We start from the raw sequence: 14,052 nt of genomic DNA on the forward strand, positions 1-14,052 counted from the left end.
TACAGCTTGATCCACTCAGGATAGCTTAAAAACTGTTTGATGGATCAGCTAAAAATGCTGAATATGAAGGAATTAGTGTATTTTATCCGAATAAGGAGCATTCGGAAATTACGTGACGCTAAAAATAAACTTTTGAGACACATCACCTCCTCCACCCATCTAATTTCTAAATGTACCTATGGAGTCGTTCCTTAATTACGTGATGCTGTTCGGGAGTGTGAGGTCAAAAATCTGCCGATTTTTCCTCGTCACGTCATAAGTGAACCTAAAATCCCTAAATTGAATTCTGAGAAAATCCTAAAGCTTTTTTAAGTTCCTGTTTTCAAAACATCCATTTCTTTGTGACTTTGTTGTTTTTATTGTGACGATCAAAAAGTTAATTCAGAGTTCTAATCTCCCCTTCCCCAGTTTTCCTGATCTAAATCGTTTTTTGAGCACTTAATGCTTTAGGTTTCTCAGAAAAGCATTCCGTTTGTGATAATATCTTGATGAAAACAAAACCAAAAACCTTGAACTGCATAGAACATATTCGTGAACGATGAGTCACCAAAAGAAGAACTTCAAAGCGCGACAAAAATACAATTGAACCTTTTGACATGCCGTAATTTTATTAGAGTATTTAAAAAAATTTCTTTAATTAATTGTAAAGATCAAATGGATTATTTTAATTAAACCGTGTCATTTAATTCAATATTAAGCAACCTACTCAAGCATCTGTGGAAAGCCTAAATGATTCTTATTGTTAAGTAATTCATCAATTATGCATGAGCGCGTTAATAAAAAAAGTATGAAAAAATTTTCATTCGTCATCCTTTTCATTTGCGAATTATTGAATGTGCTGAAAAAAAAAATTAATGAAGTATAAAGAAAAGCATTAACGATGGGGAGGACAAAAATGCTATGAGTCCTTGTGTTGTTGATCTAGAGACTAAAACGCATTCTTGTCTAGCGATCATTATTTGACTAGCAAAAAGGACAAGCGTTTGGAAATGCGTTAAAAATTGTATTAAAAATAACGGTCAATTTTATTTTAAAAATTAACGGTTAAAAAAAGTTTAAATTTTTAAGTGGATAAAAACACGTGTTTTTTGTATGGAAAATTTAAAAATCAGAAATTAAAGCTTTTAAGGTTGTTTCAAGCTCCCAGTCTAAGCAATTAACCAGTAACTGAATTGGTAGCAAGCCACCAAACCAACCCAATGTAAAGTTAAAAGCTTAATTTCTCTCAAAAATGCGCTAAAAAATGCTTTAAGCTTTGATGGAAGGAAAATCATGACCAAAAATTTTTCTACGCTCTTTTACTCTTTCAATTATCCCCAATTCCTTTCGTCGTTTCGCTTTTATGAATGTTCGCTTGCTGTGTGAATTTTTTTGCCTTTAATCTTATTAAACTTTGCATTTATTTATCAATATAAAAATTAAATCTAACCTTAAAAAAATATATTTTTGTTTTCAGGCACAGACAATGCCTTCAAATATGGACCCTGAAGGGTTGACGGAAGGCCTTGTAAAGTTTGGATGGATCAAAGGAGTTCTGATGAGATGTTTACTAAACATTTGGGGTGTTATGCTGTTTTTGCGTCTGAGTTGGGTTGTTGGACAAGCTGGTAGCTATGGAAATTTTTAATTGAAGAAGAATTCATGCATGTAATAACAACATTTCCATAAATTTTGTTTGTATCCCATTTCACAGGCATTTACCAAGGCTTATTATTAATTCTAATTACAACATGTGTTACAACAATTACTGCATTATCTATGAGTGCTATTAGCACAAATGGTATTATCAAAGGCGGTGGAACTTACTTCATGATAAGTCGCTCTCTAGGACCAGAATTTGGTGGTTCAATTGGTTTAATTTTCTCTCTCGCAAATGCAGTTGCTGTTGCCATGTATATTGTGGGATTTTGCGAATCATTGCTTTCATTATTATGGAATTCATTTGGAATTACAATTATTGATGGAGCTGTGCAAGATACCAGAATCATTGGAAGTCTTACAGTATTGCTGTTATTGATTATTGTAGTCATCGGAATGGAATGGGAGGCAAAGGTTTGAAAAATATCTTTTTTTATTTCTTAACATGAAAGGAGATCAATTTCAAGGATGATGAATGAATTTTTGAATAAGAAATGAGTCTGATGTTATGGCAGTTTGTCTGCATTCTATCAATAATCATTAGTTCACTAGTATTGAGGTTAAGTAAATTTTGAGGTTAGATTTCCAAAAATTAACGTTAAACCATATTTTCGAGGTTAAATTTTAAACTTTGAGGTAAAATTTCCAAAAATATAAGTTGAACCTTAAATTTTGTTGTATTTTTCAATTTTGAGGTTTATTTTTCAATTTTGTGGTTAAATTCCCCATAATGAAAACTAAGCTTGAATTTTAAGGTTAGACTTTCAACTTTGAGGCTAAATTCCCGAAAAATGATGTTAACCTTTAATTTTTGAGGTTAAGCTTTCAATTTTCGATCACAAACTCATATTTTAAAATTAAAAATTCATAATTTTAAGGTTAGGGTTGCCAAAATCATCAAAAATGCTTCTTCATCCGAAAACCATTAATCATTGAATTTAATACTTACTTCCTTTCTTTTTGCCGAATTTTGAATAGGCACAAATTGTATTACTTTTCATTCTATTGGCTGCTATTTGCGATTTCATCTTTGGCTCTCTTTATGGTCCAAAAAGTGATGAAGATAGAGCGAAGGGATTTTTGGGCTACAACAGTGAGTTTCAATGCCAATTTTCCATCTCAATACTCGAAATATATATGAAATAAAAATCCATTTTCAGTGACAATTCTCCAAACAAACTTCCTTCCGGATTATCGACACGACAAGTCAACGGATAAAACGCACGACTTCTTTTCAGTATTTTCAATCTTCTTTCCTGCAGCAACTGGAATATTAGCTGGCGCAAACATCAGTGGTGATTTGAGAGATCCACAAAAAGTAATGAGATTTTTACTTCTTAAAAATATTAAATCTAATTTTCTGCTCATATTGCTTTCTTCCCTTCAAGGCTATACCAAAAGGTACATTGCTTGCCATTTTCCTCACAACACTCTCATACCTTGGAATGGCAGTCATGGCTGGAAGCTGCGTTGTACGTGATGCAACGGGAAACCTCACAGATTACATTCAAGGAACATTCCTCGATTGTACCGACCGTAAATGTGAATACGGTTTACAAAATTCATTCCAAGTCATTGAACTTGTGTCTTTGTTTGGACCATTGATATATGCTGGATGTTTTGCGGCTACATTAAGTTCTGCACTTGCATCTCTTGTTTCTGCACCAAAAGTCTTTCAAGCGCTTTGCAAGGATGAACTTTACCCTAAAATTAAATGGTTTGCAAAAGGATTTGGAAAAAATAATGAGCCAGTACGCGGTTATGTCTTAACATTCATTATTGCAATCGGGTAATGCATACATCATGTATTTATTGTAAAGATTAGAATATTTAAACTTTTAATTTTTCCATTCCTTTACAGATTCATTTTAGTCGGTGAATTGAACGCAATTGCGCCATTAATCTCAAATTTCTTCCTCGCAGCATACACGCTCATTAACTTCAGCACATTTCATGCTAGCTTGTGAGTTATATTAAGTTACAATTTTTCATTTTTATTTAATTACATAGAATTTATCGTTTGAAGCTTTTTGTGAAGCTTTTTGATTTGGCAGAGTATTGACAAAATAATTCTTAAATTTAGTCATCAACCGCGACTTTGTATTTACTTGCTGATAGCTAGCGATAGCTTCTAGCTAATATTCATTGGTTTTGGTTAGGGGACGTTCACTTGTTACGTAATGGTCCTTTTAGGGACTGTGGGCTCCTTGGAGACTTGGCTAAGAAGGAGATTAAGGTTAGGAGTCAATTTCTGAGTTACGTAGTGAGTGAACGGTCCCTTACTGATGTAAATGAGAGTAGGAGCGTTCATAAATGATGATCCTAAAACATTTGACTTGAAGGTTCCTCTCAAATTCAGCTTAATCCATCTTAATCCCACTTGTTCTTTCAAATTTAAGACGTCATTTACAAACGCCCCCTTTTGACTTTAAATCTAAAGAAGTCATGACATAAGAGCTTTTAATCGTACAAACAATAAAAAAAAGTTCAACAAACTTTATATACAGTACAAATAAGAACAATAATCTAATGCCATATATTATTTTCCCTCATGTTTACTTTAGAGCAAAGCCAATAGGATGGAGACCTAAATTCAAATATTACAATATGTGGTTGAGTCTTGTCGGTGCCATACTATGCGTTGCTGTAATGTTTTTAATTTCATGGATAACAGCTCTTCTTACGTTTGCTGTGGTTCTGACACTTTATCTCATTGTCGCATATCGTAAACCAGATGTAAATTGGGGAAGTTCAACACAAGCACAAACATACAAGAATGCTCTGATGAGTGTACAACAATTGAATTATGTTGAGGAGCATGTCAAAAATTATCGTCCTCAAATATTAGTACTGTCAGGTGCACCCAATACCCGTCCACAACTTGTCACATTCGGATATTTGCTTACGAAAAAGTTGTCACTTCTCGTACTTGGACATATCATGAAAACGCAAATCTCACAAAAGTATCGAAACTATTTACTGAAAAAATCCAATGATTTCTTCAAGCGTCATAAAGTGAAAGGTTTCTATTCCATCGTCGATGATAATGATTTTGAAATGGGCAGTCGTGCATTAATGCAAGCATCAGGCATTGGAAAGCTTAAGCCAAATATTCTACTTATGGGATATAAGCATGATTGGCAGACATGTGACAGTGCCGAATTGGAACGTTATTTTAATGTTGTACATAAGGCATTTGATATGTATCTAGCTGTAGCAATTTTGAGAGTTCCCAATGGACTTGATGTCTCAAATATTCTTGGCGATGAAGCACCCCGTCATATTATGGAAGCGCCGAAAACATTAATATCAAATGATAGCTCCGCTGACCTTACCACCGCAGTACGAGAGAAAAATAATTCAATCCACGGCAGTTGCGATTCGTTGAGTCGAAACATATCACAAGGTAAGATACGCTTTTCTACACTAAAAATGGATGTTGAGAATGTTAAGCATGATGAAAATAATTTCCTTTAAATTCTTTCCTACATCCACGATAAGCTAAAGAAGCACAAATAATAAGAAATGAAATGAAAACAAGAAATAACTGCTGCATAAATGAATGATGAAGAATGATGTACGTTATGCTGAAATATATATTAAATTCATTTCACATACACAAACTGTAAAAGACATTTACGAGCAAGTTCGTCCTACACGTTTTGACTTTTTTACTTACATCTCCTCAGGGATTGTCAATGAAGCTTGTTTTTGGAGCTTACGCGAGTTTGGGGAACGTTTGAAGTGATATGTTTATGAGATTTATTTTGGTTCTGACTTCCTGAACAGCTGTCGGGATTGAACAATAAAAGTTCAGACAGAACAGATGTTAAGAATGAAAATTCATGTACAGATCATGAAGATGTACAAAAAATTGACTAAATTGATGGAATCGGAATCATTTGTCAGTAAATCTGATTAGTTCCTAAATCTGGAACTGTTCAGCATCAACAGAGCATTATCCTCCAATTCCTCAACCCTGAACTATGTCCTCTGCGCCAGTCTATTGTTAGCCTTTGTTCTTTTTCTCCTTTTAATAACAAGAACTTTTATGCCACATTTATAGAAGTAATAGACATAATGTAAATAATGCTGAATATTTTTAATCAGATGTGGGTGGATACATGCAGGCCATAAACAATAGCAATGATGTAATAATATCCTACAAAAAAGCTTTTCATCCCATTTGTTTTTTTGTCATTATGAACTTCCTACAGCGCTAACTAATTATTTCAAAGTGTCTACCATAAGCTTCCGATTCACGAACACTTGAAAATTTCCATTTTCCGTTGCGGTGGCACGTGCGAGTTTCATAAATTTAATAATTGAATTCTCTCTTACTATTCTGTATTAAAGTTTAATCTGATAAGAGTCAAAAGGATAGATTGGATATCGCACGTGGACTATGGGATTTTGATATTATAGATTGTGTAAAAAATTATTAACTTTATGGGTTTCAAGCTGTGCTTTATCGATTTAATCATGTTGATATTTATTAGTTTGATTTAGTTTTAGATGGAGATAGAAATTTTTTGAAATTGAAAAGTAATTAAAAGTATGCTTGGGGGTCGTTCATGTGTTATGTTAAGTGTGTAGTAAAGAAGGGTGCGGAACTGTTCAATCACATTTTCAACAATTTTGATTATTTTCGACTATTTTAAACAATTCCAAACCTTTCTTGAATGGTCAAAATTATGTCAGAACTTGTCATTAACTGGGCATTAACTAGACTGTAATTAGTTATAACGTTCTCTTGAGTTTTATATGATTCAACCACAGATTTTTAACAGCTCGGTCACAGTTATTTAACAGCTCAGTCACAGAGCTTTGAAAGCTCCGCTAATCTTATGTTGCCAAATATTACCATGTAACATGGCTTGCACTTGATGCCATTTGTGTCACTCGGGGTATAGCTCAGTCTATAGGCATAATTTTTAAATGACCCTCGGTTAAGCTACAATTCTTTGAAAATTGAATAGAAATCTTTATCATCCTGGTTAAACTCCATATGCTAGATATACATCAAATATGAACAACCCAATCAAAAAGAGTAAAAGCATACTTGAACCGGAAGTGCCAATTGAAAAGCGGTGAAAATTTAAGAATACTTTAAAAATCACCCAAAAGCATAACTGTTACATAATTAATATCAATCAAATTTCAACATACTTCCATATCCTTTAATATCGTATCATAAAAAGCTCTTTAACCTGACTTAAGGTTTAATCGGTTTACATTAATAATATGTATACCTAAAAGTTGAGAAAGAATAAAAGGCATAAAGAAAGAAAGAAAACAATTTTTGTGCCTTTTTCATGTTTCCTTTCTGCTTGCTTTGTTCATGAATTCTTTTGTAATAAATGTGTAAATTAAAGGAATCAAATCTTTAAAGAATTAAAGGCACATAACTTAAATTCTCAATTTACATTTAAGCTACATATATCAACAGTTAGGATAAACTTGCTTGAATGAAATGCTCAAAAGTCAACAGTTTGTTTTGGGCCAGAGCTCGAAGTCGAGTCGAGTCGACTCGAGTCGACAAGAAAAAACGAACTCGACTTCGAGTCGACTCAAGTCGAGTTCATTTTTTTTAGACGACTTCGAGTCGACTCGAGTCGAGTGTTTTTTTTTTCAAGTCGACTCGAAGTCGACTCCGAGTCGACTTCAATTCTCAAAGAAAAATAATTTTTTCTTAATCAAACTCATTTCTGTTTGCGCTTGTGAAGTATATATTTACATATAAAAAGATTGCAAAATCTACTTTTTTTCAAATTTTTAATTCTTTTCTGATTCTTTATGCAAGATACTTTCAAACAATTAATGAAATAAGAATTTCTCCAGCTTTTTACAGAAAGAAATTTAGAAAAAGTTTATAAATCTCTTAATTTATTTTTTATTTGTTATTTTTATTATAATGTTTTAAAGTTAAACAAGATAATCAATTAATGACTATTAGTTATTTATTTTTTGAAAGTTTTTTGCATGAAAAAAATCAAAAAAGAATAAATGAACTCAGAAAAATTTGATTTGGTAATTTTTTTGCATGTAAATATATACTTCACAAGCGCAAAAAGAAATGAGTTTCGTTAAGAAAAATTATTTTTCTTGGAGACTTGAAGTCGACTCGGAGTCGACTTCGAGTCGACTTGAAAAAAAATTCGACTCGAGTCGACTCGAAGTCGATTAAAAAAAATTAACTCGACTTGAGTCGACTTGAAGTTTAGTGTTTTTGAGTCGAGTCGAGTCGACTCAAGTCGACTTCAACCATATCGACTTCGAGCTCTGGTTTTGGCTGTGTTTCAATTTTCCTTAATCTTCTCCTTCGCACATAACAGGAATGAATTTAAATCTATGAAAGTTACTTTATTTCACAATTTATATCCTTTTTATATGTATTTGCACACACACAATGTAATGTCAATTTGCATATTCAGATGAGAAGAATAATGTACATAAGAAGCCTGAAATGAAATGCAAGGGTAAGTACAATAACTCACTTTATTTTCTCTATCATTTCACACGTTTTATTGTGTCTCCTTTTTTTCTATTCTCATATACATAACTTTTGAGATGCAGAGTTGCTGCTAAAGTTAATAAAATTATGTGTATGAAGAGTCTTTGTTTAAGGTTCTGATTTCTTAATAGACACAAATGTTATTATTGCTCTTTGTTACATGACTTTCATGAATTGTTGTATGTTTAAAGTATATTGCTTCCAACATGTCTTTTGTCAGAACATGCATGATGCTTGAACTTTGTACTAGATAATTGTGTAGATGTAACGGTGGTCAACGACACTTGTCCATTGAATTTGTTTGAATTTTAAAAGAATTTTCAAATTCTTATGACTATGTACTACTTAAAATAGTCTTAAGAAGTGTAAAACAGGATTGTAGGCAAAATATTTTTAGAGGAGGGTAAGGCATGTGGGTATGAAACCCAAAAATTTTGAGGTTTTAGATTTTTCCTTGTAAACCCTAGAATATTGAAGGAGATTTGTCCAAAAAAGGGGGATTGCTCCCAACCATCCCTTCCATTCCCTGAATAAGCCCTTACTGTAGGATAGGATTCAAAAATCCATGTAATCTCCTCAAAGCCATAGCCAGAATTTTTTGAGAGGTGTAGACATTTGAAGGAAAACTCATAATTTTGGGTTTTAGAGATATTTTGCAACACAGATGAAGAAGGCTTTGTCACGGACCTAATACTAAACCTAATTCATTTACACCAAATGGCAACCATATAGACACTAAACGGTGGTTGCTTCCATTTAGTATTAATTAAAGAGAATTAGCGGTACCTTCAAATCTCTTGTGTTGGATTCATCTATAAAAGCACTATCAAAATAAAGAATTGAATCTAAGAGCGGAAAAGCTACGTCATTGACTTTACTTATTCAAGTCATATCAAATTCAGCAATCAAAATTTAAAGATTAGAGTAGATTCAACCAAATCCAAATTATTCATAAAGAAGCAATATTCGGTTCCTCCTGCAAAACCTCCTGTTATTTATTATTTAGATAACTCCCCTGCACCCAAATGTATATGAGCTGAAAATGAATAGAGTGATAGAACGAAAAAGAAGTAAATTATATCATTAATATTCTTCTTGAGCCGTATTCATCTTCAAAGCATATAATAACATTTGCAATATATACCGTAAAAAAAATGAGAGCACATAGCATGTTGAGTATGCTTGTTAAAAATTAAAAAAGCAAAATATATATATATATATATATATATATATATATATATTAAAAAGTAAGAAGCACTAAAAAAGAATAGAATTGCTACAATATTATATATTGTAACATCCAAAAATAGCGTGTAACGATATCATATCTAATTGAAGTTTCATAATATTTTTTATGGTAGCAAGCAGCACCAGTGATCTCACTCATAATAACGTTTCTGATGCCCCAGATCCGGTCGATATTAAACGAAAACTCTTAAATGTAAGTCATATTTTCTCTTTATATAAATTCAATTACCTTCTTCGTATTTCCTTACGTAAGAATAAGATGAATAAGAAGCTTCCTCTCCTCAAAACTAATTACATCAATTTGTTGTGTTTTGTGTCTTTCATTGTATGAAAAATTAGTCAACACCAAGCAAATCTACAACGAAGAAAATTGATAATGATCCATCATTATTGTACCGTGGACCAGGTGGTACAGAATTACCCAAGGAAATCATAGACGAGCTAACAAGATTTACAAAGAAGCAACGAAAGGATGCTGTTATAGATGTCTGGTGGCTTTATGATGATGGTGGTTTAACATTACTTCTTCCATACATAATCAGCACAAGACGAAATTGGAACACATGCCGCCTACGTGTGTTTGCATTGGCAAACAGAAACTCTGAACTTGAGTTCGAGCAAAGGTCAATGGCTAGTTTACTATCGAAATTCCGTATCGATTATTCAGATCTTATTTTATTGCCTGATATTATCAAGAAGCCTGAGGAATCAACTGTGGCATTTTTCGACGATTTAATTAAAAACTTTGTTTCATCAAACGACATTAGCGATGATTGTAAGTATCGTTTCCTCATTCCTTATATAGCCTTGATCTTTTTCTCCTTTTCCTTTCCTTCATCCATCTCAAACTTAATTTCCTCTCAACTTTCTCAATTGACAATATAATAATGTCTGTTTTGTGCACAGTTTTTGTGTCAAAGAACTTGATAATTGATGGTATGGCTTGGTGTCTGATACTATATACGTATATTTAGGTGTATAATTTGGAACTTAATTGGAATCTTTATCTAAGGATACAATTGAGTATTTTCCATTATTTCTAAGAAATCGTGCTTATTTAATTACTTGTTTTATGCAAGACGGTGATGATGCTTGAGCTGATTTCTTCGATGGTGATATGGTAAGATTCGATACGGTATTGGTGCACCACCGATATTGCATTCTGGTACACCAGGTATAGTAACACAAATATATCACTTTGCCATACAAGGTGTACGATTATGCAATTCTAGTGGTACATCAATGCAGTATCATTGCACCGTTCCACCGGAGAAATCGGCTCCTGATCTAGCATGATTCAGTCAACCAAAACGTTGACTTATGTTTCATACCGATGATTTCATCTTATTTGTATGTGCCAGACGAAAGCGGATGAATATGATACCATCCTTCATAAAAATTACCCAAAACCCAAACTTGACTCCAAATCAGTGCAGAAACTTAAATTGCGAACGGCTGCGAACATAAAATAACTCAAATCTTCTTATACATCCCTTCTTTTTAAGTATTTTCCTTAATCGTTTATTAATATCGTTTCAGACATGATAACAGAGTCAGAATTGATTGCCGTACAAGATAAAACTAATCGACACTTGAGGCTGCGCGAATATCTTCTCGAGCATTCAGTAAAATCAGATTTGGTAAGATCAAAATTTGCATTGCAGTTCTATTTTTGGGTAATCGATAGTCATTAATTTTTATTTTGATCATTAATTTAATTTTGTAGGTCGTGATGACCCTACCAATGCCAAGGAAGAATATTATAAAAGCTGCACATTATATGGCTTGGCTTGAGGCGCTCAGTAAGGATCTACCACCATTTTTATTCGTGCGTGGCAATCAACAATCGGTCTTAACATTCTATTCTTAATTGTTATGTAACTTACACATCACATTTTACCTTGTTAAAGCAAAGCATACACAAACAGAGAGAATAACCTTAGGTGCCCATTAATTAAGTTTAAAAAGCGTATGCATAATTTAATTTATTTTGAGAAAATTATATGATGAAAATGACAAATTCCATTCTAATAAAGATAGCTTAAATGCTTTGATATTAAAGGAAATTTTTTTTATTAAGAGAAAATGAAGCTAAAAAATTCCATTTAGCATTAATTAATTTTTAATTCTCTCAGTCCTTCGTGGAAATAATCTCTGTAAATACAGAGAAATTTTATCGTTGCTTTTTTTTTCTCATCGGTAAATTACGTTGAATATTGAAATTTAAATTTTTATTGATGCTACCTGTAGAATTTCTTATAAGTTAGGTATTTATAGGATTCCGATCCGTGAATAGCACAAGTCGATTGATCGATTCAAAATCTTGTATTAGGTTTAAAATCTTGTTTTAAGTATACCAAAAACCGATGTTTTTGCCAAGTGGCTTCTACTTGGTTCCAAGTATACCACAGCCAGATGTCAATATTTCAATTGTTCGGAATCTTGCTATTTCTAAGGTTCTAGAGAAAAGTACACTTTCCCACAACATAGCCTAAAAGAAGGACTCGAACCCAAATCCTATAATTCCCGGTCACATGACCTTATCACCTAGTGGTCGGGGAGCAATCGGGGATTGTAATTGAATGTGGCACAAACCACAACTAAACTTTATTTCTTTATCCTTTGCTCATTACACTACAGGACCAAAGCTCAAATCAAACATCAATATGTTCCGGTTGGGCTAGAGGTGACCAAATTTTTGATTAATCCAAGCTTTAAATACTAAGAATGCCACTAGAGCTAAACCTCCACTACTTTTTTAAAGCAAATCTCAAAAATCAACTTAAATTAGGTAAATCAAGCAGCATTCAGTATTATACCCATGAGGAAAAAAAGCGTCATAAATTAAAGAAATCTCAATTCTTATTTAACAAGATCCAACAAGATATTAATAAGAAAACAAACATAAAATGTCATGAAGCTTTCTCTAATAATGTAGATCGAAGATTCATATACTTGTAGATTAATAATTAATTTCATGAATCAGTAGAACACTTTTTAATTAGAAATTCTTTCATTTTTATTAATAGATCACGTAAGGGAATTAAAAATAAAAATTAGTATTCATTTAGACAGATTAAAGTAGAGATATAATAAATTGTAATTGATGATCAAGTAATTAAAGATTATTTATCATGTAATCTGCACAGAATATTGATTTTATTTAGTACATGTATCCAGGAAATTTGCATAGTCTCGAGCGTGTAATACATGAAGGTCTTGCTGCGTATTATTCTGATTATCAAGGATTTAATGAAATTCAAAATCAATTTATTTTCGAGACTTTGTTTCTAATTAAAGACATATGCAGCATTCATGCTATCCGGGAAGGCACATGGCGTATACGGCAAAAATACAGCCATAGATCAGCTTGATTCTATCCTCATGCTTGAATCGATGAAATCCGAATTGAGGCTAAAGTCAAGTCGACCTGGGTCCAGATTTTCGATCCTGTCTACAAAATGTGCTTTTCGGGTATGAGACTATACGAACATTCTTGGATACAATTGTACTAAACAAGACAATTGTTTAACATTTAACACCATAAGAGTTCTCATCAAATTGTTAATTTTTAATTTAGGTACATTAAATATGAATAAGATTTATAAAATAAAGAGAATGAATGAGCTTGTCACTTATTCATCAAGTTTATTAAGCACAAAAAAATTTTTCTATCATTATTAATGTAGCGAAATGAGAGTAATGTGAATAATAAAGCTATTTTAATGATTATTGGAACGAACAATTTGATCTCGTCAGGAATTTTTTTTCATTTCATGCCAGATGACTTTTCAGACATTCTGACGTAGGATTTTGGCTTAAGGGTCGTTTACTCATTATGCAACAAAATCTACATGGCAACATTTAAGTCATACAATCTCAATTTTTGTCCGTTGTTCGCGGTTTGTTGGCTATTTTTTCTTGCAGAAACGTGACTACAAGGTAAGACTTGAAAATCTAAAAAAAAAACATTCTTGCAGACTTCAGTGAATGTTTGGTTGCCGATAATTGTTAGCAGTTAACATAAAAATGCTTACATCAGGTGAGGAACAATTTGGAAATAAATCAGAAGCGAATTTGTGTCATTTATAAGAGGTTATGAATCACAATTGATTTATACAACGAAATAAGGAAATATAAATTTGTTCCAGGTCTTTCTTCACCGACGTCTCAAAATTCATCTTTTTTGTAAGCCTAGCGAATTAAAGTAATTGATTTGAGGGCGAATTCAAATTAAAAATGTACGTTAATTCTGAATAATTTAATTTTTGCCAATTAAATGCTTCAATCAATTAAAGACTTCATATCAGATGCTGTTGTAGTCAACGACATTCAGCCAAATTCAGATTCTAGAGAATTCGTAAAAGAAAATTCTTGAAAATTTCCTCCTCATTCCTGGTACCAAATATACCAATTATTTCACAGGGTTTCATGCTATACTCGTAATTAGCTTCTCTTATCTAAAGCTATATTTCACAAAATTACGGAAACCTTATTTCTAAAAATACAAAACTTTTTAAATCAAGATGTCAAAAGCACAACAACAGAGCATATTTATGTGATAATGAGAAAATAAATCACATCGCGCTCAAAAGTCTTATCACATCATCTTTGGCAACTTGCCCCATTACTTCAGATTGCTCAACGTTAGA

General features: G+C 32.5%; 1 protein-coding gene across 2 annotated transcripts in view; it reads left to right on the forward strand.

The window, feature by feature from the left end:
* Positions 1–13,071, forward strand: part of Ncc69 (sodium chloride cotransporter 69) — a 49,818-nt gene extending 36,747 nt beyond the window's left edge. Inside the window, exons 4-15 of one of the 2 annotated variants that reach the window (XM_070635908.1) lie at positions 1,457–1,607; positions 1,694–2,052; positions 2,617–2,731; positions 2,799–2,956; positions 3,027–3,427; positions 3,500–3,601; positions 4,203–5,044; positions 8,073–8,117; positions 9,514–9,593; positions 9,740–10,175; positions 10,940–11,040; positions 11,127–13,071. In XM_070635908.1, coding sequence (XP_070492009.1) covers positions 1,457–1,607; positions 1,694–2,052; positions 2,617–2,731; positions 2,799–2,956; positions 3,027–3,427; positions 3,500–3,601; positions 4,203–5,044; positions 8,073–8,117; positions 9,514–9,593; positions 9,740–10,175; positions 10,940–11,040; positions 11,127–11,270 — 2,934 coding nt within the window. In that variant the 3' untranslated portion in view covers positions 11,271–13,071. The remainder of the gene's footprint in view (positions 1–1,456; positions 1,608–1,693; positions 2,053–2,616; positions 2,732–2,798; positions 2,957–3,026; positions 3,428–3,499; positions 3,602–4,202; positions 5,045–8,072; positions 8,118–9,513; positions 9,594–9,739; positions 10,176–10,939; positions 11,041–11,126) is intronic. The other variant, XM_070635909.1, reaches the window with a different exon arrangement.
* The last annotated feature ends 981 nt before the right edge of the window (positions 13,072–14,052 follow it).

The sequence above is a fragment of the Chironomus tepperi genome, unplaced genomic scaffold, assembly GCF_022539635.2.
Source record: "Chironomus tepperi strain 1889 unplaced genomic scaffold, CSIRO-AGI_Ctep_v1 contig_100, whole genome shotgun sequence".
NCBI lineage: Eukaryota > Metazoa > Arthropoda > Insecta > Diptera > Chironomidae > Chironomus > Chironomus tepperi.